Source organism: Polypterus senegalus, chromosome 10, assembly GCF_016835505.1.
Source record: "Polypterus senegalus isolate Bchr_013 chromosome 10, ASM1683550v1, whole genome shotgun sequence".
In the NCBI taxonomy this organism is placed as follows: Eukaryota; Metazoa; Chordata; class Cladistia; order Polypteriformes; family Polypteridae; genus Polypterus; species Polypterus senegalus.
Genome location: NC_053163.1, coordinates 179,296,609 through 179,321,425, shown reverse-complemented (window position 1 = coordinate 179,321,425; position 24,817 = coordinate 179,296,609). Strand labels below are relative to the sequence as shown.

At 36.9% G+C, this 24,817-nt stretch overlaps 1 protein-coding gene across 8 annotated transcripts in view; it reads right to left on the bottom strand.

Annotated features, from left to right (window-relative positions):
• The window catches only part of snphb (syntaphilin b), a 60,033-nt gene that overhangs the window by 14,083 nt on the left and 21,133 nt on the right, over positions 1 to 24,817 (bottom strand). For 6 of the 8 annotated variants that reach the window (XM_039767858.1, XM_039767852.1, XM_039767854.1 and 3 more), the window contains 2 exons: positions 22,391 to 22,486; positions 11,428 to 11,493 (listed from right to left, as the gene is read on the bottom strand). In XM_039767858.1, the coding sequence (XP_039623792.1) occupies positions 11,428 to 11,493; positions 22,391 to 22,434 (110 nt within the window). In that variant the 5' untranslated portion in view covers positions 22,435 to 22,486. The remainder of the gene's footprint in view (positions 1 to 11,427; positions 11,494 to 22,390; positions 22,487 to 24,817) is intronic. The other 2 variants (XM_039767859.1, XM_039767857.1) reach the window with 1 other exon arrangement.

Genomic DNA, 24,817 nt, shown 5'->3' with positions numbered 1-24,817 from the left:
GCTTGCACGTGTGTGCGTGCTTTCGCTGTGAACACTTTGTGCTCTATTCCATTTCCCTTCCGCTTCGTACACACTGATTACTGTATTTAAGCACGTGTTCAGCCTCTCCCTGTTCATTGTTCTCAGTCAGACGTGCGTGCTTTACCTGTGAACTCTTTGTGCTCTACAGTATTTCGTGTGCTTTTGCAGTTAACCATGGCTTCTAAGCAAGTGAAGAGTGGCGAGAAGAAAGTTTTGAAGAAAATTGAAATCGAAGTAAAGAAATTATTGAAAAGTATAAGCGTGGCGTTCGTGTTACTGATATTGCCGCCGAGTACAAGAAGTCAAAATCGTAGATTTTGACTATTCTAAAGCAAAAATAAGAAAAAAGAATATATAATATTATTAATATAAAAATAAGAAAAGCAAAAAGAATCTATTAAAGCAGTTGATGTTGCAAAAGGAGTTACAGTGCTAACCAGGCAGAGGCCTCAAGTGCTGGAAGAGGTGGAAAAACTGTTGCTAGTGTGGCTGAACGAGAAGCAACTTGCAGGGGATAGCATAAGCGAGGCGATGTTATGCGAGAAAGCCAGGAAAATTCATGGCGATTTGCTGCAAAACTATCCTTCTACGAGTGGCGAAAGTGAGGTATTTAAAGCCAGAGGATGGTTTGAAAAGTTTCGCAAGAGAAGTGGCATTTACAGTGTGGTAAGGCATGGAGAGACTGCTAGTACCAGCGCTGAAGCTGCAAAAGAATTCGTGAAAAATTTCACAAAATTAGTGGAGGACGAAGGCTACATCCCGCAACAAGTCTTCAACTGCGACGAGACTGGATTGTTCTGCAAGAGGATGCCGAAGAGAACCTACATTACCCAGGAAGAGAAGACTATGCCCGGCCATAAACCAACGAAGGACAGGTTAACCGTTTTACTGTGTGCGAACGCTAATGGCGACGTAAAAATCAAGCCGCTACTCGTTTGCCAATTTGTGAACCCTCATGCTTTCAAGCAGCACAATGTAAACAATGCCAGACTACCCGTGATGTGTAGGGCAAACACGAAGGGTTGGGTCACAAAGACCTTGTTTTTGGAATGGCTGCACAAGGCTTTCTCACCCGCCGTGAAGCAATATCTCGAAGAGAATAACCTGCCTAAAAAATGTCTTCTTCTAATGGACAATGCACCGACACACCCTCCAAGTCTGATACACCAGCTAAACTGCTAAGAAAAAAACAGAAACCCAAGAAATCACAACAGAGAAAACACCTGAAGGAAAACATCCCTCCATCACAGAGCCAGACTCTTCCTCAAAACTGTAACCTCCTCTCCACCCAGTTCCTCTTCACTTCAAGCCAGAACTCGACTCATGCAAGGTTAGTTTTCTTGGTGGTTTATGTTTAGTTTTTGTATTACGGATTTTTCAAATGTTCATTTTTCGGTTTGTAGCATGAATTGTGGCAATGTTACTTTTCTCTTTTTTCAAATGTTCATTTTTTTTCCCCTTGTGCTTAAAACTCAAAAAAAAAAAAAAAAAGTGTTTACAGCGAGTGGTTCGTAGTGTGATTTGTTGCAATGTTACTTTTCTTGGTGGTTTATTAAAATTACAGATTTTTCAAATGTTCCTTTTTTCCCTGTGCTTAAAACTCATTTTTTAAAAAAAGCGATCGGGTTGTAAGGCTATTAGCGTGAACCCCTGCAATGTTACTTTTTTTGGTTGCTTGTGGATGGTTTTTAAATAAAGTTCGGATTTGTTCTAATGTTCCTTTTTTTTCCCCCTGTGCTTAAAACTCATTTTAAAAAGAAAGTGTTTACAGCGATCGGGTTGTTATGCTATTAGCGTGAACTCCTGCAATGTTAGTTTTCTCTGTTCAAGGTTTTCTCAGTGTTATTCAATGTTTTTACATTTACTATTACGATGTGCATTCTATGGTATGATTAACTATATTTGCGCTTAAAAATATTTAAATACACTTTGTATTGTCTGGAACGGATTAACTGTATTTACATACAATCCTATGGGGGAAAATTGCTTTGGTTCACCGAGGTTCCACTGTATTTGTGAAAGACAGTAATGGGTAAGAAAAAAAAAAGCATTACCCCCAACCCTGTGTTTTAACTGCAAAATTCAACAATTATATGTTGAGGCTTTTGTTCATGTGAACTAACCAAAAGAAATAATGAAAGACAATAGAAAGATAATGAGAAAGAGAGATAAGAAAATTCTTGTAAATATGAAGGTTGAAGAAAAAGTTTGCAGGAGTCTTAACAGGTCAACAAAAAAAAAAAAGATTGAAATTTTTACTTTTTTTTGATTATTGGACAAGTACAAACTAGCAATTTCTTGCCATTGTTGGTCTTGGTATGATTTAGCAAGGAACTAAAACCACCATGATATAAACATAAAACACCACTGTCTAAAATGTGGATCTGCCACTACATTTAGCTACACACATCATGTATCCACACCAGAGAATATTCCATGTACATTCAAGTTGTACGGCTTAAACATTCCAGAGGGACCCTCATATACAAACATACGCATACATCAGACTCTATGCAATAATGATTTTTCCCTCTGTATTAAACATAACATACATTGAAATATGATGAAAGGTCATTATTAATGAGTTAGTTTTGCAAATTTTATACATACACATATACTGTATTATGTGTTGTTTTGTATTAGGGTTGTCGCAATATGAAACTTTCACACTTAAATGCTATACTAATGTGCTTGTCAGTCAGTTACTTCACCTAGTAACTTATACACAAAAGATAAAATAAGCATGTATTGGCTCTCCTATCAACTATTTTTTACGCAACAACATGGTCCCGAGTGTGCTTGGGCGTTTCTTTATTGCATGTATAGGACAATGGCCAGCCAAAGTAGGCACTGTTCTCTTTAGCTAGACGTTCAGGAGCACACAAGGTCCAATAAGAGAGTAAATTTAAAAAGGGACACCAAGAGCCAAGTACACTACTCCTACTTGCATTCCACAGTAAACACTAAAATGAATGGTTAAGCTTCAGCTCTTCCAAGATTCTTTAATCTTGCATTGTAAGCTTCATCTGATAACAAAAATTAACCGATTCAGGAGTTGACATGTTTGAAAAGATTCCTACAGACAAGAACACTTACATTTATAATAAAATTTTCAGCTTGTAACGGTAAGCTGCACCCTTTTCACTCTGGTGGACAAAATGCACTTCTAAGCAGATAATGTTAAGTGCAAATTGAGGGGACTATAATTCAGCCAACAATGGTTACAACTGTCTTTAAAAACTAGGTGCATACACTTTTCTCTCATTCTCTTTGGAGCAGGAAGCTCACCCACTCTTTTGGAACCAACTCTCCATAGAGCTAGCTGAGAATGTCCAGCTCCAAAAGGAGTGCCAGAAAGAGTTGCACATCTCCCTATAAAGTGGGGAAAGTAACAGAAAAGCTACTAAAACCACATCATAGACAAGAACCACATGTAGAGACAGTGCACACCACAAGTAAAATCCTTTATTAGAACCTATAGTAGCTACTGTTCATAAAACTCCACACTACAGGTATCAGACATTATCCTGAAATACATGGCATCATAAAACTGTTCATCTATGCTAAGATTTACTTCTGTAATTAGTTTTTCTTAAAACTGAATATTACACAAATTCTATAATACAAATCGGAATTTTGATGATCAAAATTAATATAGAGAAATTGTTTAAGATATACCTGTAATTATATGGTCTAAAAGACAAGAGGCTTGTTTTAGTCTAATGAAGGGATTAGCAGATAGTTAAAGTATTTATTTTCAAAACATCTGAAATGATATTCTGCTTGCTTTCATAAACCTTGTTGGAAAAGAGATTTAAAATGAATTGGTCTGGGAGTAAAAATACTAGTAGAATGCATGATTTGCAAAGTATGAGGACCATTTGAATCCTTGGCATTTTGATCTGTGGCACATACACAATATCTATGCAGTGGTTAGACATTTCATTTATGAACTACAAAACCACACTCTGTGCTACCAGTGTAAATGTTCCACATGTAGAAATATATTAAGAAATTAAACAATATTATACTTAAGATACATAGGCTACGTTAGATAAAAAGATCCGATTTCTCCACTGCATTTTTAGTTCTTTTGTTATCTTTAGAATTGGATGTTCAGTACACCTTTGTGGTAAAATTAAAAGGAAGGCACTCTTATTAATAACAAAGAAACAGTGTAAAAGTTTAATTTCACTCTCTTATATGTAGAGTGTGCACAAATTTTCATGAGCTCTAAAATAAATGAATAAAAAGTGACATGAAGTTTACAACATTCAAGGTCTTCATGTATTGTGAAAGGAAAGTCCGCGAGAGGGCTACTACAAGTATCAAAAATGTAAATTATACTTTTAGACCACAAAGTCCTTTTACACTGGATTTCAAATTCTTCCTTATGCCTTTTTGGCAATTTCGAGCTGAAATGTCATACGAGATAAAAAGTGTTTTTCTCTTTGGTACTGTCCCATAAAGCAAAGCAGCAAGTGGTGAAGTGTCCAGGAAACAGTTGTTGTCTGCAGCCTCACACATCTCGGCCACTGAAGATCTCCTTCAGAGATGTAATAGGTCTCTTGGTGGCCACCCTCACTATTGCCCCTGCATTTTCAGATTTTGAAGATGGCATGCTGACAGATCTATACCGGTGTCATGTCATTTCCATTTTTAATGACTGATGAAACTGTGTTACAGTTATTCAGTGGCTTTTAAAATTGTGTGTATTCTTTTATAACCTTGACACAGTTTTGAGAGTTACTTTATTCTTTACTCCTTGACTGCTCATTTAACTATTATGTGACTTCTAAAGCTAACTGGCTGCATTAGTGATGATTTAAGTGTAAAATCATAGTAAAGGAGGTGAATACTTAGGAAATAGTCTTTGCCTTAAACTGTAATACATTTAAAACAACTTGCAAAGATTTGTTTTCACTTTAACATTGAACAGATTTTTTCTTGTGCTCGGTGTCAAAAAAGCCTAATAAATAGAGACTGCTTTTACACTTGTTGCCCATCACAACTATCTCCCCAAGTAGGATTTAACTCCAAAAACCCTGACATATTTGAAAACAGCGAAAGACAAGTTATTTACCCAGATGAGCTAAAGAAAAAAGGAAATGTTTATCACTAGTAAACCAGCATTGCTGCTACCTACAAAGGTTGAGCTGTTAACAGTTTGCAAAAAGAACAGTTAAAAAAATTACATAAATATTATATAGAAGTAGGATCAGAACCATATACTGTAGAATCAGGGCTACCTGAAAGTGCAAAGTAGCTGAATGAAACTTTGTGGAAGCTGGAATTATATGGAAAATTGTGTCACTGGTGACCTCTACCAGAGTATCTCTTCAGGGATGAAGTCAAAAGCAATGCAGTGTTCTCCCCAGAAATTTTTTCCAGCCGGGTGTCAAGAAACAGTAGCTGGGTGGGGCGAGACGGGGAAATTTGGTGGTGTGGAAAATTAAATGTGCACTATTTTTATTAGTTAATTATTATTAACTATTATCCAAAGCACAATATGCCTTCCTTTTCTAAGGTTTGACACTTGTGAAAGAATATTTTTTAAGAAAAATTTTAAATAATTTTTATGACATAAACCAAGAGGCACAAGTATTGTTGCTGTCGGGAAGAAAAATAAAAACATATAATTTTTTTCAAGGGAACCTAATGAAGAAAAATGTAAAAATATTCTTCAAAGCCAACTTGCATATGCAGAAGGTGTCCTTCAGTTAAATATTTATTCATCTTTTCTTCCTAGAGGCCCAGTTGTCTGAAGCTTTCCCATAATCAAAGTTCCCAGGATCTGAGCCATCCAAGGAGATCACTCGTACACTGTCGTAGTGACTGTACTGCAAAGTCATCAGACAGCCATCTAGTGTCACTGATCAACTTCAGCTTAATCTGGGGAATGTTCAGAATATTTTGAATTTCCGTTAAACCAGCCATCCTAAATGAAGAGTTTTGGAAGAAACAGAACAGCTACCTTAAGATGTTCAGTTTTGTTAAATAAGGTACAGCAGCTGCTGCTTGGGCACTTGCAAGGGCCAATCGGTGGTTTTAAACAGTGGCAGTTGACCAAAAGTCCAGATGTTTTATCTCTAAGCATTTTTGCCACATCTTTCTGTTTCCCAAACATAACAGCCACTCCATTTGACCCAACCAGATTAGCAGTTTTCAAGCCTAGAGTGTCCATAGTCTCACTCAGTGTGTTAGTTATAGTCTCCGCTTTGCCATCAATCATATTGCGGGTTGATACAAAACTAATTCTGACCTCTTTAGTGATGTGGCAAACATATTTAATGTAAATAATTAATTATTCTACTGTACATCTGAGATATCTGTGGTTTCATCACACAGAATACTGAAAAACTTTTCTGTGTGTATATTTTTCAGTATGTTAGATTTTATTTCTGATACTAAAAGACATCCAGCAGCTTATGCATTATTCTTTCAGAGGTGTAATGTGCATTGTTACCAACATTAAGATGTTGTAAAAAGGAACAAACTATTTCTTTACAGTGTTCCAACAGCTTTTCAAACAAGTTGTATGTGGCAACTCATTTTTTGTTAAAAATTAAGTCTGTAAGTTATTTAACACAGATACAGATCTTTCAATTTAACCGATTCCAGTTTGTTCTTTTACATACTTTCCTAATAGGTCAGCAGGAGACTCAATGTGTGTTTTACTTTTTTCATGGTCCACCAAGCTTTCTTTTCGAATTCTTGTGTATGGCACGTTTACCCAAAGTAACACCTCCTTGGGGGGACGTGTGTTTGAGTATTTCATACACAATGAGCACCACATAACATTTTCTTTAACCATTAGCCAATCCAAATCTTTAAACCATTGTTTGTTTATGCCTGGATAAGCGGTGCTTAGATTTATTGATTGGCAGAAGAGACCCCTGATGGACCAGCCTCTGCAATGTCTTTGTCTGAAATTGCCACATGAGAAGTTGACACTGCACCTTCATTAGTTTGTGACATCTCTTTTCTGAAATAACTGAACAGTGTTGTTTTCTGAACACTTCTTTTGCTCATATTGGTAAAACGTTTGTAAAAAATTTAAAGTACCTATGAATAAAACTTTTGAGTGGGAAAGGGAGAGCCTGTTGGATATTCAATTCACACTTTCACTACGGCAGGTATGCATTCTCAACATTTCCGCTTTATTCTCAACATTTCTACTTTATTCTCGCAGTTTATCTCAAGATTAAATTCGACATGTTGACTTTATTCTTGTAGTTCGTCATTGAAGTAGAACATCGTAAACTATTTTTCATCTTAAAATGAATGTTTAATTTACTAGATTTTCTCTAACCCCTGTCATAAGTTATGTAGCAACATGACGACTTTATTCTCGTCATAAGCGTGAAGATTAATGTGGAAATGTCAAGAATAAAGTCAACATCTTGACTTTATTCTCGACATATTGTTTTTTTTCTTCACCGTGGCCCTAATATGCTTCCGTACAAAACCCTCAGCAATTCAGTGACAAAACTTTTGCTCAGGACACAGTGTGTGCTGCAAGGGTTTCTGCACACTTTTTGCAATATGGACGCAGGTCCAAATATGAGCAAATATAAGAACGGCAGATGGGGTCACTTTAAACAGGAATCACAGTGAGTGCTACAAGGATTTTTGCACATAGAACACACGTAATGCTTAAACAACTGTATGTGTATATATTGGTTTGCTATGTACTTTACAAGAAGAGAGCTGATGTATGCTCAGCTGCACTATACAGACTGCGCTGACGCTGAGAACAGAGATATCACTTCCTGACGCCTTTTTTCTGATATCTGACAGGCTAGTTTCACCAGACTTTTTATCAGCCCTCCTCTTGCCCACCCACCTCCACATCCTCTTTGCTTGTGAACTGCCGCTCCGCTCCCGTTATTACCATGTACAGCACGCTCTCAAAACGCCATTTCCCCATACTCCTTGCTTGTGAACTCTGCTCCGCCTCGACACCCGCTATTAGCTTTAGCAGTATTTGCCCACCTGCCCGTCCCTTGCCATCTCTGCAGATCATTAGATCTGCCTGTGCCTGCAGATCTGCGGCTGTCATCTCACAATGTCATGCGAGATGACAGCCGGATGCTCAACTAAATTAGCCTGGCAAGACACTAGGGAGAACACTGCAATGGTTGCACATACCTTTAGGTGTTTGCAGTCTTTGCCTGTACAAAGACTTTCCAAAAGCATTGTGGCCTCTTTAGTAGTGCAATTTCCACCCTGTTTAAATTATTATGTAATATACTGATATTTTTTCCCCCCACTTGTTTCCTACTGTAAAGCACCTTGACATTATACTATTGTTGAAATATAATTCCAGTCAAAAGTTAAAATTCATACAACTCTGATAATTGACAAAATCTCAGACTGGTCTAGCTAATTTTGAACTCTGTAATCATGAAACTAAAGCAGCATTAAGAACACCAGGAAAACAACTAAAACACCATTAATATTTATAAAATATTCATTGACATTTTTCAGATGACCATGCAAAGCTAAGTGATTATAGACTAAGAGCACACTTCTGAGCACTAAACATTTTACTCTGAGCAATAAAGCCATCGGAATACTGACATGGTAACATCTGGTAATTTACTAAAGGCAATAATAATGCAGTTTAGAATGTATTCCTGTACAGAAAAAAAAAACACAGTCAACCCATTTCATTTTTGCAAATTTAATGTCTGCATACAGTATTTGAATGATTATAAATACAGGGTGGTCCAGATCTAATTATGCAGATCCAGATCGTCTGGATGACTTTGATTTATGCTGGGACGATTCTTCATGTCATCAGTTCGCACACTTCTCAATGGTCTGCGATTTTTTGGGTGATTTTCTATGTAATAAATGTAATAAGTTATTGCGTGATGAAAATTGCATAATTATATCTGGACCACCCAGATAAACACATTTACTTATCAAATAAGAAAAAATAAATAAAATTACAGTTATGAACGTTTGTCATAGTTTTATAATTAATCATTGTGTAGTTTTTGACTGCGAGTATAATCTGTCAAACAGCAGCAGGGTTACTAGAGTAATGCTCTGTGGTAAGCTCAGAAACATGGGAGGACTTCTGAACAGAATCACTGATTCTGCAATAATATAAGGGCTGTCTCTTTAGAGAGCAGTAAACAATGACGTCCCCCAAAAGAAGCACCATAACACACACAGTATATTACAAAGTTTGTCAAATGAAAATTAGATTTTTACCTTTGTTGATACTCTCAATACAGTTTTTACAGCTATGATCAAAACCTTCTGTTTCTATATTTTGTTTCTAATGCACAATATTCTTATTTACCAAAAGTATAATTTAGCTTTCTTGAAAAAAAAAAGTCTAAATCTTCCATACATCTTGTAAACTTGAAACGGTTCTTACTAGAGGAAAAGAAAAAGATATATATTTTCACTATAAAAACAGGATTCTGGGCAGGCAGCAATTCTTTTCTGCATTTCTCATTGAGTTGTCATCTCACACAAAAAAACAAAAGATCCTTGTACTGTAATTCTCATATTCACTGCAGAGCACAGTGCCATAGGAAACAAGATGCACAGCTCCTGTACTCTCACTCTCTCACCCAGGTTGGGCAAGTTTCAAGAATCCTTGAGTGAAACAGAGTGAAGGTAAAGAAGAGTGCACCTCATATGTAGATCTCAACTTCCTTATTTTTTTATGAAGCAAAGCTGTAATTGAACGCTGGCTATATTACACTTCTACAACATTTCATACACAGCATATCTAGCATAGAACATACCCTCTTCTACTGTATACAATAAGCAGCATCTGAATACGTTAAGAACCACCAGACCTTCTACATCAAATCAGATCTTATCATGTAACAACTGGCTTTGTGAAGTGTTTGATACTCAAAGTTATTTTTTTGCAGATTTAAAAATTTACCAGTGGCCTGCTGAGATTTTACAGAGTTAATGAAACTGCAGCTTTCATAGAAAGACACACGGTGATCTTGGACACAGTACATAAGGTCACAACTGACTAATTTTGGAGCTCTTCCATAATAAAAGATGAAACATTCCCCTTCTGGGCTGTAGTTTAGCTTGTTACTTTCTGTACAGGTGTGGTCCAGGTGATGGACTGGTATCGCATCTAGTGCCGGCTTCTGACTTGTGCTCAAAGCTACTGGGAAAGTATGTGCTCTCCACAGCCCTGACTTAGAGTGGTAGGATTCAGAATATTTTAAAACATGAGCAGTGGAGTACTTAATAAACCATGACAACTAGTTAATATCTTATAATGAAAGAAAGGCGATTCCCACACTTCATATTATTATTTTTTTTTTTTGCAGTGATTTTACAGTACTTTGAAAGTCAAAATTTGCAGCTTTTTCCAGGAAAGGAGCATATTGTCAATAAATTAAAGAAGTTACGCTTCAAGTATTTTTCTCCCTCTTTATTGCCATTTCCTAGCATAAAGACCACAAGTTAACACAGTGCACAGGTAAATGTCTATTTTTAAATAAGCCACATTATGTTTCAGTGTTCCTTCTCAAACGTCTTGAAGCAAATGGGTGGTCAGTTTATCCTATGCAGAATGCATATGATCTCAGCCACCTACTCTTACGTATATTTGCAAAAGTTTTCAAATTCTTATTGAATTTTAAGCTAATTGTTTGAAACAGGGACCGTTTTAGTAGAATCATACACCAGGGAGCAAAGTATTTTTTTTAGGAACAGGAGTCTAAATGATTCTACTAATTTTAAAAGAGAAATACTTATATTTGTACATTTGTGCACAATTTTGCTTGGGATAAGCTCAACCTCTACAGGACTTTGATTTATTCTTCTGAGCATTTATTTCAGTACAAGCAATCAATCATCATTACTGGTTCAAATAAACATCTTGTTGAATTTAAAGTACCTTGAGCTCCAAGAATCGAAAAGGCTAATAAGACTCCCAACTATACAGTTGTCAAATGCCAGGTACACAAGTCAGAGTTTGCTCTTTAGGATGAGTAAGCTACAAGATGCTCTTTCATCCAAGTAACTAGTGAACATTAACATTTATTCAAAGTGGGGGCACAGATATTCCTTGTTTAAATAATACATTCCAACCATTTTCCAATATCTTTTCCAGACCAGGCATCTTCTACCAAGCATAATCATGCAAAAACTGGAAACAAAAAAAAACAAACAAACAAAAAAAAAACTTTTCACTATACTCCACAAAATCACCACTCTTAATTCTGTTACTGTTACTCAATAATGACTCTGGTAAAATAAATATAATTTTGGTATGCCAAGTTACATTTAAGATCAAAGTAATCAAAACTGATATTATTTGTACTGCACAAAAAGCATAAATATATACAACTGTTGTAATGAAAATGAATAGTGTGTGTGGGGAAAAAAAAAAACACAATAAATTCTCACGCTGAAGGGGAAGACAACATTTGCTGCAAACGGCGTTTCGGCTGCAGTGCCTTCAGGGGGTTGAATCTGAGGAGAAAAAGAAAAGGTAAAGGATAGGCTCTCTCTTTAACAAGACTTGAAACAAAGGAATCTCTTCCCCTTCAGTCAGATTTATTGTATTAAATTATATCCATCCCGTTTTCTGCCATTATAATCCATGCACTAGACCTCAACTACACCCTCTCTACAGGGACATTACCCATTAAATACTGAATGTTCCAATATCAAAATATGGCTTCTTTTCCAATACAGAATACTGCTCACAAGCTCGGTATATAAATGAATCAATCAAGTAAGAATTCAAGATAACAGCAATAACTCTTGGAAATATTAAAACATAAAATAAAAAAAAAATTAAAAAAGAGTCAAGGTGCATTTAAGGTAGTTCTAGAAGCAGAGTTAGTATCTCCTGTACAGAGGCAGATGCAATAAATAGTACCTGTAATGTAGCATATGCAATGACTCATAGATAGATAGATACTTTATGAATTTGTGAATTTCCCCTTGGGATTAATAGTGTACAGGTCAAACATCTCATGATGTACAAACTGATAGTGAGCTACCGGGTTTTAACACATGTGATGTACAGCATTGGTAGCATGTAGTAAAATTCTTTCCATGACACCCATTTTATTTGAAATGTTGGTTACTTGGACAGTTTGATTTAAAAAAAACCACAAAATTAACTGGTGAACTATTAACTAGTGTGGAAGGTGCTTGGTGCACTCTGAAAAAGGAAAATGAAGAGTCTTGGTCTGGTGTGGTACCTGAGGGTTCAAGGGAGCACTAGCGCCCCCTACTGCCACTATTATATATATATATATATACATACACTGTGTGCACAATTATTAGGCAAGTTGTATTTTTGAGGATTAATTTTAATATGGAACAAACACAGTGCTATCAGTCAATCCAAAATGTTAATAAACCTGAAACCTGAATGTTTCACAACGGAAATGTGAGTGTGAACATCATCAGGGGAATACATATGTGTGCACAATTTTTAGGCAACTATTAGTGTGCAGATTTATTATGCAACTAAAGGAAAAATGAAAATTTTCCCATCTCACTTGTTTATTTTCATCTGTTATAGTGAGAATAATAAACAAACACCTCAAAATTTACAAATAAACATCTGACATTTCAAAAAAAATAAATCAATCAATCAATGACCAATATAGCCACCCTTCTTTCCAATAACAGTCATAAGCCTTTCCATTCATGGAGTCTGTCAGTTTCTTGATCTGTTGACGATCAGCTTTTTGTGGAGCAGTGACTACAGCCTCCCAGACACTCTTCAGAGAGGTGTATTGTTTTTCTCCCCCGTAAATCTAGCGTTTAAGAAGTGCCCACAAGTTCTCGATAGGGTTTAGGTCAGATGAGGAAGGGGCCATGTCATTATTCCTTCATCTTTAAGGCCTTTACTGGCTGGCCACGCAGTGGAGAACTTCGATGCAAGTGATGGAGCATTGGCCTGCATAAAAATCATGGTCTTTTCCTGTATCACTGTTTGAAGAAAGTGTCTTGAAAAACTGGCAGTAGGTTTGGGAGTTGATTTTGAGTTCATCTTCAATGCAAAAGGTCCAACTAGCTCATCTTTAAAAATACCAGCTCATACCAGTACCCCACCTCCACGTTGGAGTGGAGCTCTGTGCCCATTACTGATCCACAGGTCCATCCATCTGGTCCATCAAGAGTCACTCTCATCTCATCGGTCCATAAAACCTTTGAAAAAATCTGTCTTCAGATATTTCTTGGCCCAGTTTTGACGTTTCAACTTATGTTTCTTGTTCAGTGGTGGTTGGGTTTCAGCCCTCCTTACCTTGGCCATGTCTTTGAGCACTGAACACCTTGTACTTCTGGGCACTCCAGGTAGGTTGCAGCTCTGGAATATGAAAGTACTGGAGGATAATGGGTTCCTGGTAGCTTCACGTTTGATTCTTCTCAAATCTTTGGCAGCTAATTTGCATCTTTTGTTCTCAACACGTTTCTTGCGACCCTGTTGACTATTTGCAACAAAATGTTTGATGGTTCTGTGATCACACACCAATATCTTAGCAATTCTAAAAGTGCTGCATCCCTCTGAAAGACTTTTTGCAATTTTTGACTTTTCAGAGTCAGTTAAATCTCTTTTTGGCCCATTTTGCCCGAGGAAAACTAGCTGCCTAATAATTCTGCACACCTTGATATAGGGTGTTGATCTCCTTAGGCCACACCCTCCCTCATTACACAAATACACATCACCTGACGTGCTTAAATCCAATAAGCATTCAAGTTAATACAGCTTGGAGTTGGAATATACGCATTAAAAATGATGATATGGTCAAAATACTCACTTGCCTAATAATTGTGCACACAGTGTGTGTGTATATATATATATATATATATATATATATATATATATATATATATATATATATATATATATAATCAAACTTAGTTTCCATGCAAAAATAAAACCTAGGAAAAAAAACTTAAATTAGTGCAAAACAAAAAAAATAAAATAAATAAATAAATAAATAAAAAAGCACTACAGTCAATAGGTTAATAAAGCAAATAAGATTTGATACATATGTAAGCCAGAGCAGAGTTTTAAAATGGTATAACCAATAAAACGAAAGCCCATCTATCATTTTTTCACTAAAGAGAAAATGTTTTTCTGTAGCTTATTTTACAGTAATTTTGCACAGTGTTACTGACCAGGCTTCCCTGCAAAAGGTCACTAAATCACATAAATTAGCAAGAAGGTCAACTCTGTTCTGTCAAGGCAGTGGCCATCGTCTCATTTCAAGGTTTCAAATGTTGCAATTATGTCAAAGTTTAAATCCTCAATACTTGAGCTGAGTAACTAAAGGGTCTCTTATTTCCAGGACTATTAGAATTTTGAAATCAATAATGACAAAGGGTATGGTTTAAAATGAATATTTATTGGAAGTATGATGAGACTGCGGCAATGTGTATAACCTATCAATCTGCTTAATAAAGTTTTTTACATTTGTATATCCTTACTAAAAATAAAATTACTTTGTATGGATAAGTTTTTTTTAAAGGAATATTTCATCCAAAAATTATTTTGTACCTTGTAGTGGCAGCTGTCAAAATATTTTAATCTCCCGTTTTAATGCAGAATGGAGAGGAATTGAAGACAGGACTCTTGACCAAAAAATACCTATTCCCTCCCTCCCCATTATTCATTGGTCAGGATCCTTCCATCTTCAATTCAAAAAGTTACGAGACCATAGGCTTCCCTGTAAAACGTACAAGCTGATAATTCTATTTTACAAAATTTTAGCAAAAAAGTAATTTTTTGCACATTTTGAGCAAGCAACTGGATAACAGATATGTGAATTATGCAACACAAGTAACAGTTTTCTTTGCAGATTCTGAAATTTATGTCTATCCATCCATCCATCCATCCTCTTCCACTTATCCGAGGTCGGGTTGCGGGGGCAGCAGCTTGAACAGAGAGGCCCAGACTTCCCTCTCCCTGGCCACTTGTTCCAGCTCTTACAGGAGAATCCCAAGGCGTTCCCAGGCCAGCCGGGAGACATAGTGTCCTGGGTCTTCTCCCAGTTGGACGTGCCCGGAACACCTCACCAGGGAGGCGTCCAGGAGGCATCCTGATCAGATGCCCGAGCCACCTCATCTGACTCCTCTCGATGCGGAGGAGCAGCGGCTCTACTCTGAGCCTCTCCCAGATAACTGAGTTTCTCACCCTATCTTTAAGGGAAAGTCCAGACACCCTGCGGAGGAAACTCATTTCAGCCGCTTGTATTCGTGATCTTGTTCTTTCGGTCACTACCCATAGCTCATGACCATAGGCGAGGGTAGGAAAGTAGATCGACTGGTAAATTGAGAGCTTTGTCTTACGGCTCAGCTCCTTTTTCACCATGACAGACTGAAAAAAGTAAAGTATAAACTTTCAAGCAACACAAGGCTGTACAGTGTTCTCCCTAGCGTCTTTTAGCCGGGCGCTCCGCCCAGCTAATTTGGTTGAGCGCCCAGCTGTCATCTTGCATGACATTGCACAGGCAGATTAATGATCTACAGAGATGGCAAGGGACGAGCGGGCTGGTGGGCCAATACTTTAGAAGCAGAATCACAAGTGGGAGAGGCGCGGAGTGAGATACAGTATTGCCAATCACTCAATGCTGAACAAGCTAATAGTGGGGACGAGGTGCAGTGGAGTTTACAAGCAGCGTATGGGGAGGTGGGCTTTCGAATGGTAATAGTGGGGGCATAGCAGCTTAATACAGCAGCAAGGAGTATGGGCGAGAGGGGGCTGCACATGCTAATAGTGGGGATGGAGCGGCAGTTCACAAGCAAAAAGGATGCTGAGGTGGGCAGGTGAGAAGAGGACTGATTTAAAAAAAAAAGGACTAGTGGAACAACCTGTCAGATATCAGAAAAAGGGCATCAGGAAGTGATCTCTCCGTTCTCAGTGTCAGTGCAGTATGTGTTCTTTTTCAGTATGTAGCAAACCAATATATACTGTATATGCGTATGGGCGCCGTTCTGATTCCCTATCACCTTCGCTAATCATTCTTGAGGCAGATTGAAGAATTAAGTGCCAGTTTAAGTGAAGAATTAAAGAAAACATACTAATTGCAACACAAAAACTAACTTAATCAGTTTTAATGCGAAAAGAAGAGAAGCAGCGGGCCGCTAGGGTGGAGAAAAGAAGAGCTACTCAGGAAACAGCAAGTGCATCGACCTCAGAACAAACGAATGCTAAACAGAGACAGAGGATGAAAACTAGGAATGCTCAAGTCAAGTGTATTCACTGCACATTATCGTGCAGTATGCCGTTACTGGTGTGTGTACACACACACACACACACACACACACACACACACACACACACACATATATATATTATATACATACATATACATATACACACACACACACACACACACACATACACACAGTTGTTTAAGCATTAGGTGTGCTCTGTGTGCACAAATACTTGTAGCACTCACTGTGCTTCCTGTTAAAGTCACTCCCTCTACCATTTTTATATTTGCTCACACGGAGGGTTTTGTTAAAGTGACCTCATCTGCCGTTATTATATTTGCTCATATTTGGACCTACATCCATATTGCAAAAAAAGTGTGTAGAAACCCTTGCAGCACACACTGTGTCCTGAGCAAAAGTTTTGTCACACTGAATTGCTGAGTGTTTTGTTAAAGTGGCCCATCTGACATTCCTTTTTTTGTTCATATCTTGCCCTGCAGTTAGTGCAAGTGTACATTGGATATCCAACAGGCTCTCACTTTCCCACTCAAAAGTCTTATTCATAGGTACTTTTAAATTTTTTCCAAACATTTTACCAATATGAGTAAAAAAAAACTGTTCAGGAAACAACACTGCTCAGTTATTTCAGAAAAGAGACGCCACAAACTAATGAAGGTGCGGCGTCAACTCCTGATGTGGCAATTTCAGACAAGGACATTGCAGAAGCTGGGCCATCAGGGGAAATCGCTTCAGCACACACTCTGCCAATTGATAAATCTAAGCACTGCTTATCCGGCATAAACAAACAATGGTTTAAAGTTTTTGATTGGCTAATGGTCAAAGAAAATGTTATGTGGTGCTCATTGTGCATGAAATTTTCAAAAACACAAAAGGAGGGGTTACTTTGGGTAAATGTGCCATGCACAAGAATTCGAAAAAAAAATCTTGCTAGACCATGAAAAAAGAAAAAACGCACATTGAGTCTTCTGCTGACCTTTTAGGAAAGTGTGTACTAGAGCAAACTGGAATCGGTCAAATTGAAAGATCTGTATCTGTGTTAAATAACTAACAGAGTGATGCCTTTGTGGGAGCTTTAAGATCCATACAGCGTTGTTTGAAAAGCTGTTGGAACACTGTAAAGAAATAGCTTGTTTCTTTTTACAACATCTCAATATTGGTAAAAATGCACATTACATCTCTGAAAGAATAATAAGAACTGCTGGATGTCAGCATCAGAAATAAAGTATAACATACTAAAAAATATACATGCTGAAAATTTCAGTATTCTGTGTGATGAAACCACAGACGTCTCAGTTGTAAAACAATTATTTACATTAAATATGTTTGCCACGTCACTAAAGAGGTCAGAATTAATTTTGTATCAACCTGCAATATGATTGATGGCAAAGCGGAGACTACAACCAACACACTGAGTGAGACAATGGACACTCTAGGATTGAAAACTGCTAATCTAGTTGGACTAGGGTCAAATGGAGTGGCTGTTATGATTGGGAAACAGAAAGGTGTGGCAAAACTGCTTAAAGATAAAATATCTGGACTCTTGGTCAATTGCCACTGTGTAAACCACCGATTGCCCTTGCAAGTGCCCAAGCAGCAGCTGCTGTACCTTATTTAACAAGGCTGAACGACATCTTAAGGCAGCTGTTCCATTACTTCCAAAACTCTTCAGTTAGGATGGCTGGTTTAACGGAAATTCAAAATATTCTGAACACTCCCCAGATTGAGCTGAAAATGGCCAGTGACACTAGATGGCTGTCTCATGACTTTGCAGTACAGTCATTACGACAGTGTATGAGGAGTGTCATAGCTACGCTGGAAAGAGAGGCCACTGAACAAAATGACATCACAGCTGAAGGATTAAGCAGATGTATTAAAACGTACAATTTTGTTTCCTCTCTGATGATACTTTCAGACGAATTACTTTTGTTGTCCAAACTAAGGCTGGGCAAAGGCAAGACCGAAATTGAGCCAATTTTGCTCCCCTCAAAATTGTCCATCATGGAGTTGAAAGACACTCCTGGGAAATATTTTCAAAGCCTTCATCATTGTTTGACAATGCAGAAACTCACGATTCAAGTGAGTCTGCTGAAATTCTTTTCGATCATTACTCCAAAGTGGTAGCTCTCCAATATTAAAATTTGAAAGTAGCGGGTAAGAATGGACAGTTATGTCAAAAATGATCAGAACTCAATCATACAAAGACTTTTACTAAAAATGACATCAGAGCTCACAGTCGTTTCCAAATGTAACCAAACTAGCTCATATTGGGCTAGTGATCCCAGTGAACATAGCTGAATGTGAAAGGGGGTTTTCTGCCCTTAAAAGGATCAAGACATGTTTGAGAAATCGCACGAATCAAAGCACGCTAAATAATCTCATGCTGATCTCCTTGGAGGGCCCAGATCCTGGGGATTTAGACTATGAGAAAGCTACAGACAACTGGGCCTTTAGGAAGAAGAATAAATATTTAACTGAAGACACCTTCTGCATATGCAAGTTGGCTTTGAAAAATATTGTAAAATGTTTTCTTTATTAGGTTTCCCATACTTTTTTTCATTGTTTTCACTTCTTCCTGACATAACAATTGTTATTTAAACTTTTTTAGGGTTGCCGGATTCTGAATTTGAATTTGATACTTCTTCAATTTAATAAAAATATTCTGGCCTAAGTGTCAAACCTTAAAAAAAGTAGTCATATTGAGCATTGGAAAATAATTAATAATAATTAACAAATAAAAATAGTGCACAATTAAAATTTTCCCCACAACCAAATTTCCCCGTCCTGCCCCACCCGGCTACATTTTCCTGCCACCCAGCTGGAAAAAATTTCTGGGGAGAACACAGCTGTATGCAGAGCTATGTATTGCTTTTGTATCAAACTTGATTACTATATAAAATGTACTGTTAAAAACTATGGTTCCTGGTTACCACTAAGTGTCCGTAGTGACAAGGCAGATTTCAGAGCAACAGGGAACGAGTTATTAGGAATGATTAAAAGTGCTGAGCCTTTTCAGTTTAAGCAAAAGGAGATTAAGAGGAGACCTGACTGAAGTGTTTAAAGTTATGAAGGGAATTAGTACAGTAGATCGAGACTTTAAAATTAGTTCAGTAAGAACAAGTAGATACTGTACAGTTGGAAACTTAAGGGTACATTTTTCACAAACAATAGAAAGTTTTTGTCCACACAGAGAACTAAAAAACACATGGAATAAGTTGCCAAGTAGTGTTGTAGACAGTAGAACTTTAGGGACCTTCAAAACTAAAAGGTCCCTAAATTATTTTGGAAGAATTAAGCATTCAAGACCGATGAGCTTTACCGGGCTGAACGGTCTGTTCTCATCTAGATTTGGTTCTAATGTGGATCCGGCATGTGCTTGTGGTGGACTGGCACTTTGTCTTTGTCTATGTTTAGGTGTGGTCTTCTTAAAACACCAAAAAAAAAAAAAAAGATTCTTTATGGTCTTTAATCTGTGAAGACTGTTTAGGCACTGAGGTTACATTTTTGAAGTAAGTTTTTTTTACTTAGCCCAGGTTCAGGTTATGTCACTAAAGCCAAGTTCATCTAAAAGATGACATTGATAAACAAATGAAACGCACATTGTAATTCAGAGATTTAGCATTTGCTTCAATTAGCTATTGCCGTCATCTCATACATATGTGTACACAAAAATCCATCCAGTCATCCATTTTTCTGAACGCACATAATCTTTTACAAGGTGGGAAGCAAAAGCATATTCTAGAACTGTAGAAGCATTGGGTCATAATGTACTCATTTCCTTAAAATATATACTTCAATAAAATATATACAAAAGTATGTATCCATAATACATATGGCTAAAAGGAAAATAAAAGTGCTTCTCAATTACAAACTGTCAAATATTTTTTCTGTAATGTACCTATCTGAAACCAGGCTTTTTCTTAAAAAAAAAAAAAAAAAAAGAGTTCTCACCATTTCTGTAACTACAAAAAATAAATAAAACTAAATATATATTCTCACACAAGTCAATTAATTGATATTGGCAATTAAACACTGCTTAAAAGAAAACATACAAGCACATAGGTTTTAAATCATTAATTCCACTACAGCTTTTTTGCTGTTAAAAGATAAACTTACTATATTTATGTTTTTTTTCTTCACATTCACAATTCTTGAGGTGTAATTATAAATGTGAATTACCTTTTTAATTATGGATTACTTGTTTCTTACCAGAACGTTTGCTATATGGCACACAGTAACAAACAAACAATAAAACTCTTTAAAAAGTTGCAAATGTATCAAATGTTCATAAGCTACTCATCAAGAACACACAAGACTAACATGCTTATTCTAGTATTCTATGGCAAATGCCAAATCGAGCTCCACGGTACTGGGCAGTGAACACAGGGCCCACTAGAGGATGTTGGGATCTCAGGACACCCTCATGAAGTCAGTTTCTGATTGTCTGCTCAGAGACATTCACACCAGTGGCCTACTGGAGGTCATTTTGCAGGGCTTTGGTAGTGCTCATCCTGTTCCTCCTTGCTCAAAAAGAACAGATACCGGTCCTGCTGATGGGTTAAGGAATTTTTACGACTCTGTCCAGCTCTCCTAGAGTAACTTCCTGTCTCCTGGAATGTCCTCCACTCCTTTGAGACTGTGCTGGGAGACACAGTAAATCTTTTGGCAATGGCCCCATTGCCATCTACTGACCTGCGGGAGGCAGAGCCCCATGTACATCTGCTTCCCCTGTCCTTCCATAATTATGGCCAGAAGAAGAAGGGCCCCAGCCGTCTGTCACTATATATGTGTATATATGTATATATGTATAGACAAGACTATTGCCAAGGGATTTTTTTTTTCAAGTCCCACCCTTCTCTCAACCATTTTCAACCACGCCCACAGTCCTCAACTCTTCTTTGTGCGATTGCCTTTATCAGACACAGTTCCTGTGCTCTCCACTCTTATAAATTTTTATGTTTTCCTCACTTTAGGTTCCCAATAAAAGAAGACTTATTACGTCCAAATCTTATTGAAGAATTTCATCCCGAAGGGTTATCAACAGAAGAAATGAGTACACGGGCAATCCTAGCACCGAGAAACAATGAAGTCAAACGAATCAACACGAAAATTGTCATTCGGTTACACGGCAATGACATGCAAAATTTTAACAAACAAAAAGAAAGGTCATGTAGTACATCTTCCACAAATAACATTAGACACCAAAGGAGATTTTGATATGCCACTTGTAATTAAACGTTTACAGTTTCCCGTTACAATAGCTTTTGCATTGACAATTAACAAATCACAGGGACAAACATTAGAAAAAGTTGGTTTATTTATTAGAGAAAGAAACAATATTCACTCACGGGAAGTTATACGTTGCATTATCATGATGTAAGTCCAAACATGGGATCAAAATTCACTGCGCTATTGATGAAAAGTTCATTCAAAAAATATACTTTTACTGTAAAAATTCAGTTAAAACAAAGTTTAAAAAGTATTTACATGTTCATTTCAAAACCAAATAGAACAAACACCTCTAACGCAACATGAATCATAATTTTCTTTCAATTTATTACGTTTTACTATTTTTTAACTATGGCTAATTACTCACTGTACTGTAAAATAGTTCTATTATGCCTATGTAACAATCGCTTCCCCATATGCGAGCGGTAGATCCGTCAAGTCCACACACACACACACACACACACACACCTCTAAACTGAATGAAAATTAAAATACACAATTAAAACTTATTATGTTTAAGGCTACTCAACAATTACTCATACTAACAACTCTGTGGACATGCCGATTCATACTCTTGTATACTTTGCCTGATGTTATTTTCAATGTACAACAGTTTGTTAATTGTCTGATGCTGGTATTGTAGGACTGTAACTAGTCTATGCGAGACACTTAAGTAATAATTTCATTGTATTATGTACGTAACTTGAAACGTGAAATTTACTTTCAAAATTAAATTGACCTGATGCATGTACAGTAAGTGTACTTTGCAATGAGCACACTTGGCAGCACTAGCTACAACTGGGAACTAAGCATGCTCTTCTGAAACTGAAGAAATAGTGCTAAACACTGAACCACCACATACAAGAAGAAATCCAAGCAAAAATACACAAACAGGAAATATCATTTAAACTTTTTTTTTTTTTAATAGACTGTCTATTACCTGCGTGATCCAGTCAAAGATTTCCGGCTCGTTGGAGCAGACATGGAGGTGGATGCCGCTATGAAGCGTGAGCACGGTTTTTCAATCTTGAACTACCTGGGAGAACATAGATATGCAAAGATCACTTTACAGTACTGTTTAGCATATTTGGATTTCAAATGCTGCTACACCAAAATGACTATGAGCAAAAGGAACAAACCACACAAACGAAGAGTTTTTTTATTCAAATGTATTATTCAGGTTTGTGGAATTTACTGCCTAGATGTTCTCTAGAAAAGACTAAAATAACTTTGATGCCAATATTCAAATCTATGCTTAAGTCCTCTCCTTTTCTATCATGAATTTAAAAGCTCTCATTGCAACATTAAACATTAAGCTATTGAACGTTAAACTATTCTCCTTGTTATAAAGTACTTTCTTGGCACAGGTTAACTGTGCTGGCTATACCTAGTTGCATAGTGTATGTATATGAAGAATATGTCCCATCTCACTATTTGCTATATTATGTTAGGTCTAATGATTGCACTTACTAGAAATATACGCTAGATTGTTGATTTTTTCTATAAAAATCTTCAAACTCCTTGGACCCTCACATCAGCAAGGACCTGACTTGGTCTTACAATACACAACAACGTCCTCAGAAAGAACAGTCTTTTGTGTGCTCAGTTAATGAGTTGCCAACCAAAATTTGCACCAGTTTCTACAGGGGTACAATAGAGAGTGTTATCACCTGCTCTGTTATTGTATGGCACGGTAACTGCTCCTTGCAGGAAAAGGCGGCACTCCAGCGTGTCATTAAAACTACACAGCACATCTCTGGAGCAACCTTCTCCTCCCTACAGGACATCTATACTAGTAGGGTCACGGGAGGGTGCGTAACAGAATTAAAGACAATACTCATTCTCAACACATGCTTTTCACGCTGCTTCCTTCAGGAAGGCGCTACAGGAGTGTGAAATCATGCACCACAAGACTGACGCATAGTTTTTTTTTTCCCCACAAGCAATCAGATTCCTCAACAATGCTAAAAGTTAGTCAATCCAAACCACAACTCATAGCCTCATAAATGGTACCGACTGCTGCGGTATGTCATCAGGCGATGTGCACCTTATTTTGTAATCTTATAACTGTAATTGCGATTTGTTTTTATACTTCTTTTGTCTTTCTGTCTTTGTATATGAAGGTGAGCAAGCAAAGTAGGAATTTCATTACATTCATTACATTAACATGCGTTTTTACTGTGTATATGACATTAAACTTCTTGTATCTTGTATATTAAAATTGTCCTCACATAGAGAGTAACCTTGTTCTCTTTTAAATCTAATTGCATTTTGCCATTATTTCCCAAGTTTTATAATTTAAGCCTAACACCATGAAATATCTCTGTAAACTTTACATTTGCTCTAATTCAATCAATGAAGAAAGTGTCACAAAAACTGTAGAGGAATACTCCAAACATGTCAGCAGATTTCTTTTCAGTTCCAAGATAATAAAGATTAAATGGAATACATAGGAAAGTGTATTTTTGTTTATGTAAACTACTAATTTAGTTTACGTTCCCCAGTAAAAAACATAAGCCAGGAACGAATCCTAGTAAGTAAAACAGACCATTATAGTGCAGACTCAGGCACATGCTCCGACACTAAGCCAATTTAGAATTACCAATAAATCTAATATTTTAAAAGATGTAGAAGGAAAAAAGTATTTAAAGAAAACCACACACTGAAACTAGTAGAAATTGAACCAAAAACACTAACAACTGCACAGTATTTATGATCTCACTGCTCTTCATCAATCACAAAGAGGAACAGCTATTGGGTGGGATATCAGCACACATTTCTATTTCGAGTCAATCTAGCTTCACTTTGCAATGAAACACTAGTTTTATTTAAATCAGCACACAAACTTAGGCATTCTCTTTGACACCACTTTGTATTAAAATGTACACCACATTCCAAAACCTGCTTTTTCCAGCATTAAAATATTGGAAAACGAAAACTTTTTCTGAACATAAAGAATACTGAAAAATTAATATACTTATTTCTACTTTGCAATGCAAATGCACTATTCACATGATGTTCAAACTTTTCCATAGGCAGCTTTCAGAGAATTCAAAATTAAGCTGCAAAAATGACTAGAACTAGAAAATACAACCACATAACTTCTGTTCACAAATCTGTTCACTGGCTTCCAGCTAAGATGGCTAGAATAATCTTTCTTCTTACATATAAAGCGTTAGATAACCAAGGTCCTACTTATCTGCATCCAACTGGAGATTGCATTATGATCTAGATGTTGGTATACAGCTAGTATTGTACATATCCTTTCCAGGTATACAAAGTTCTGCAGTACTTACCCCTCTCTCTTTATTCTGTAGTGGTGTAATGGTACTGGTTGGAGAGAATACGGTTGGACCGATTGAGTCAG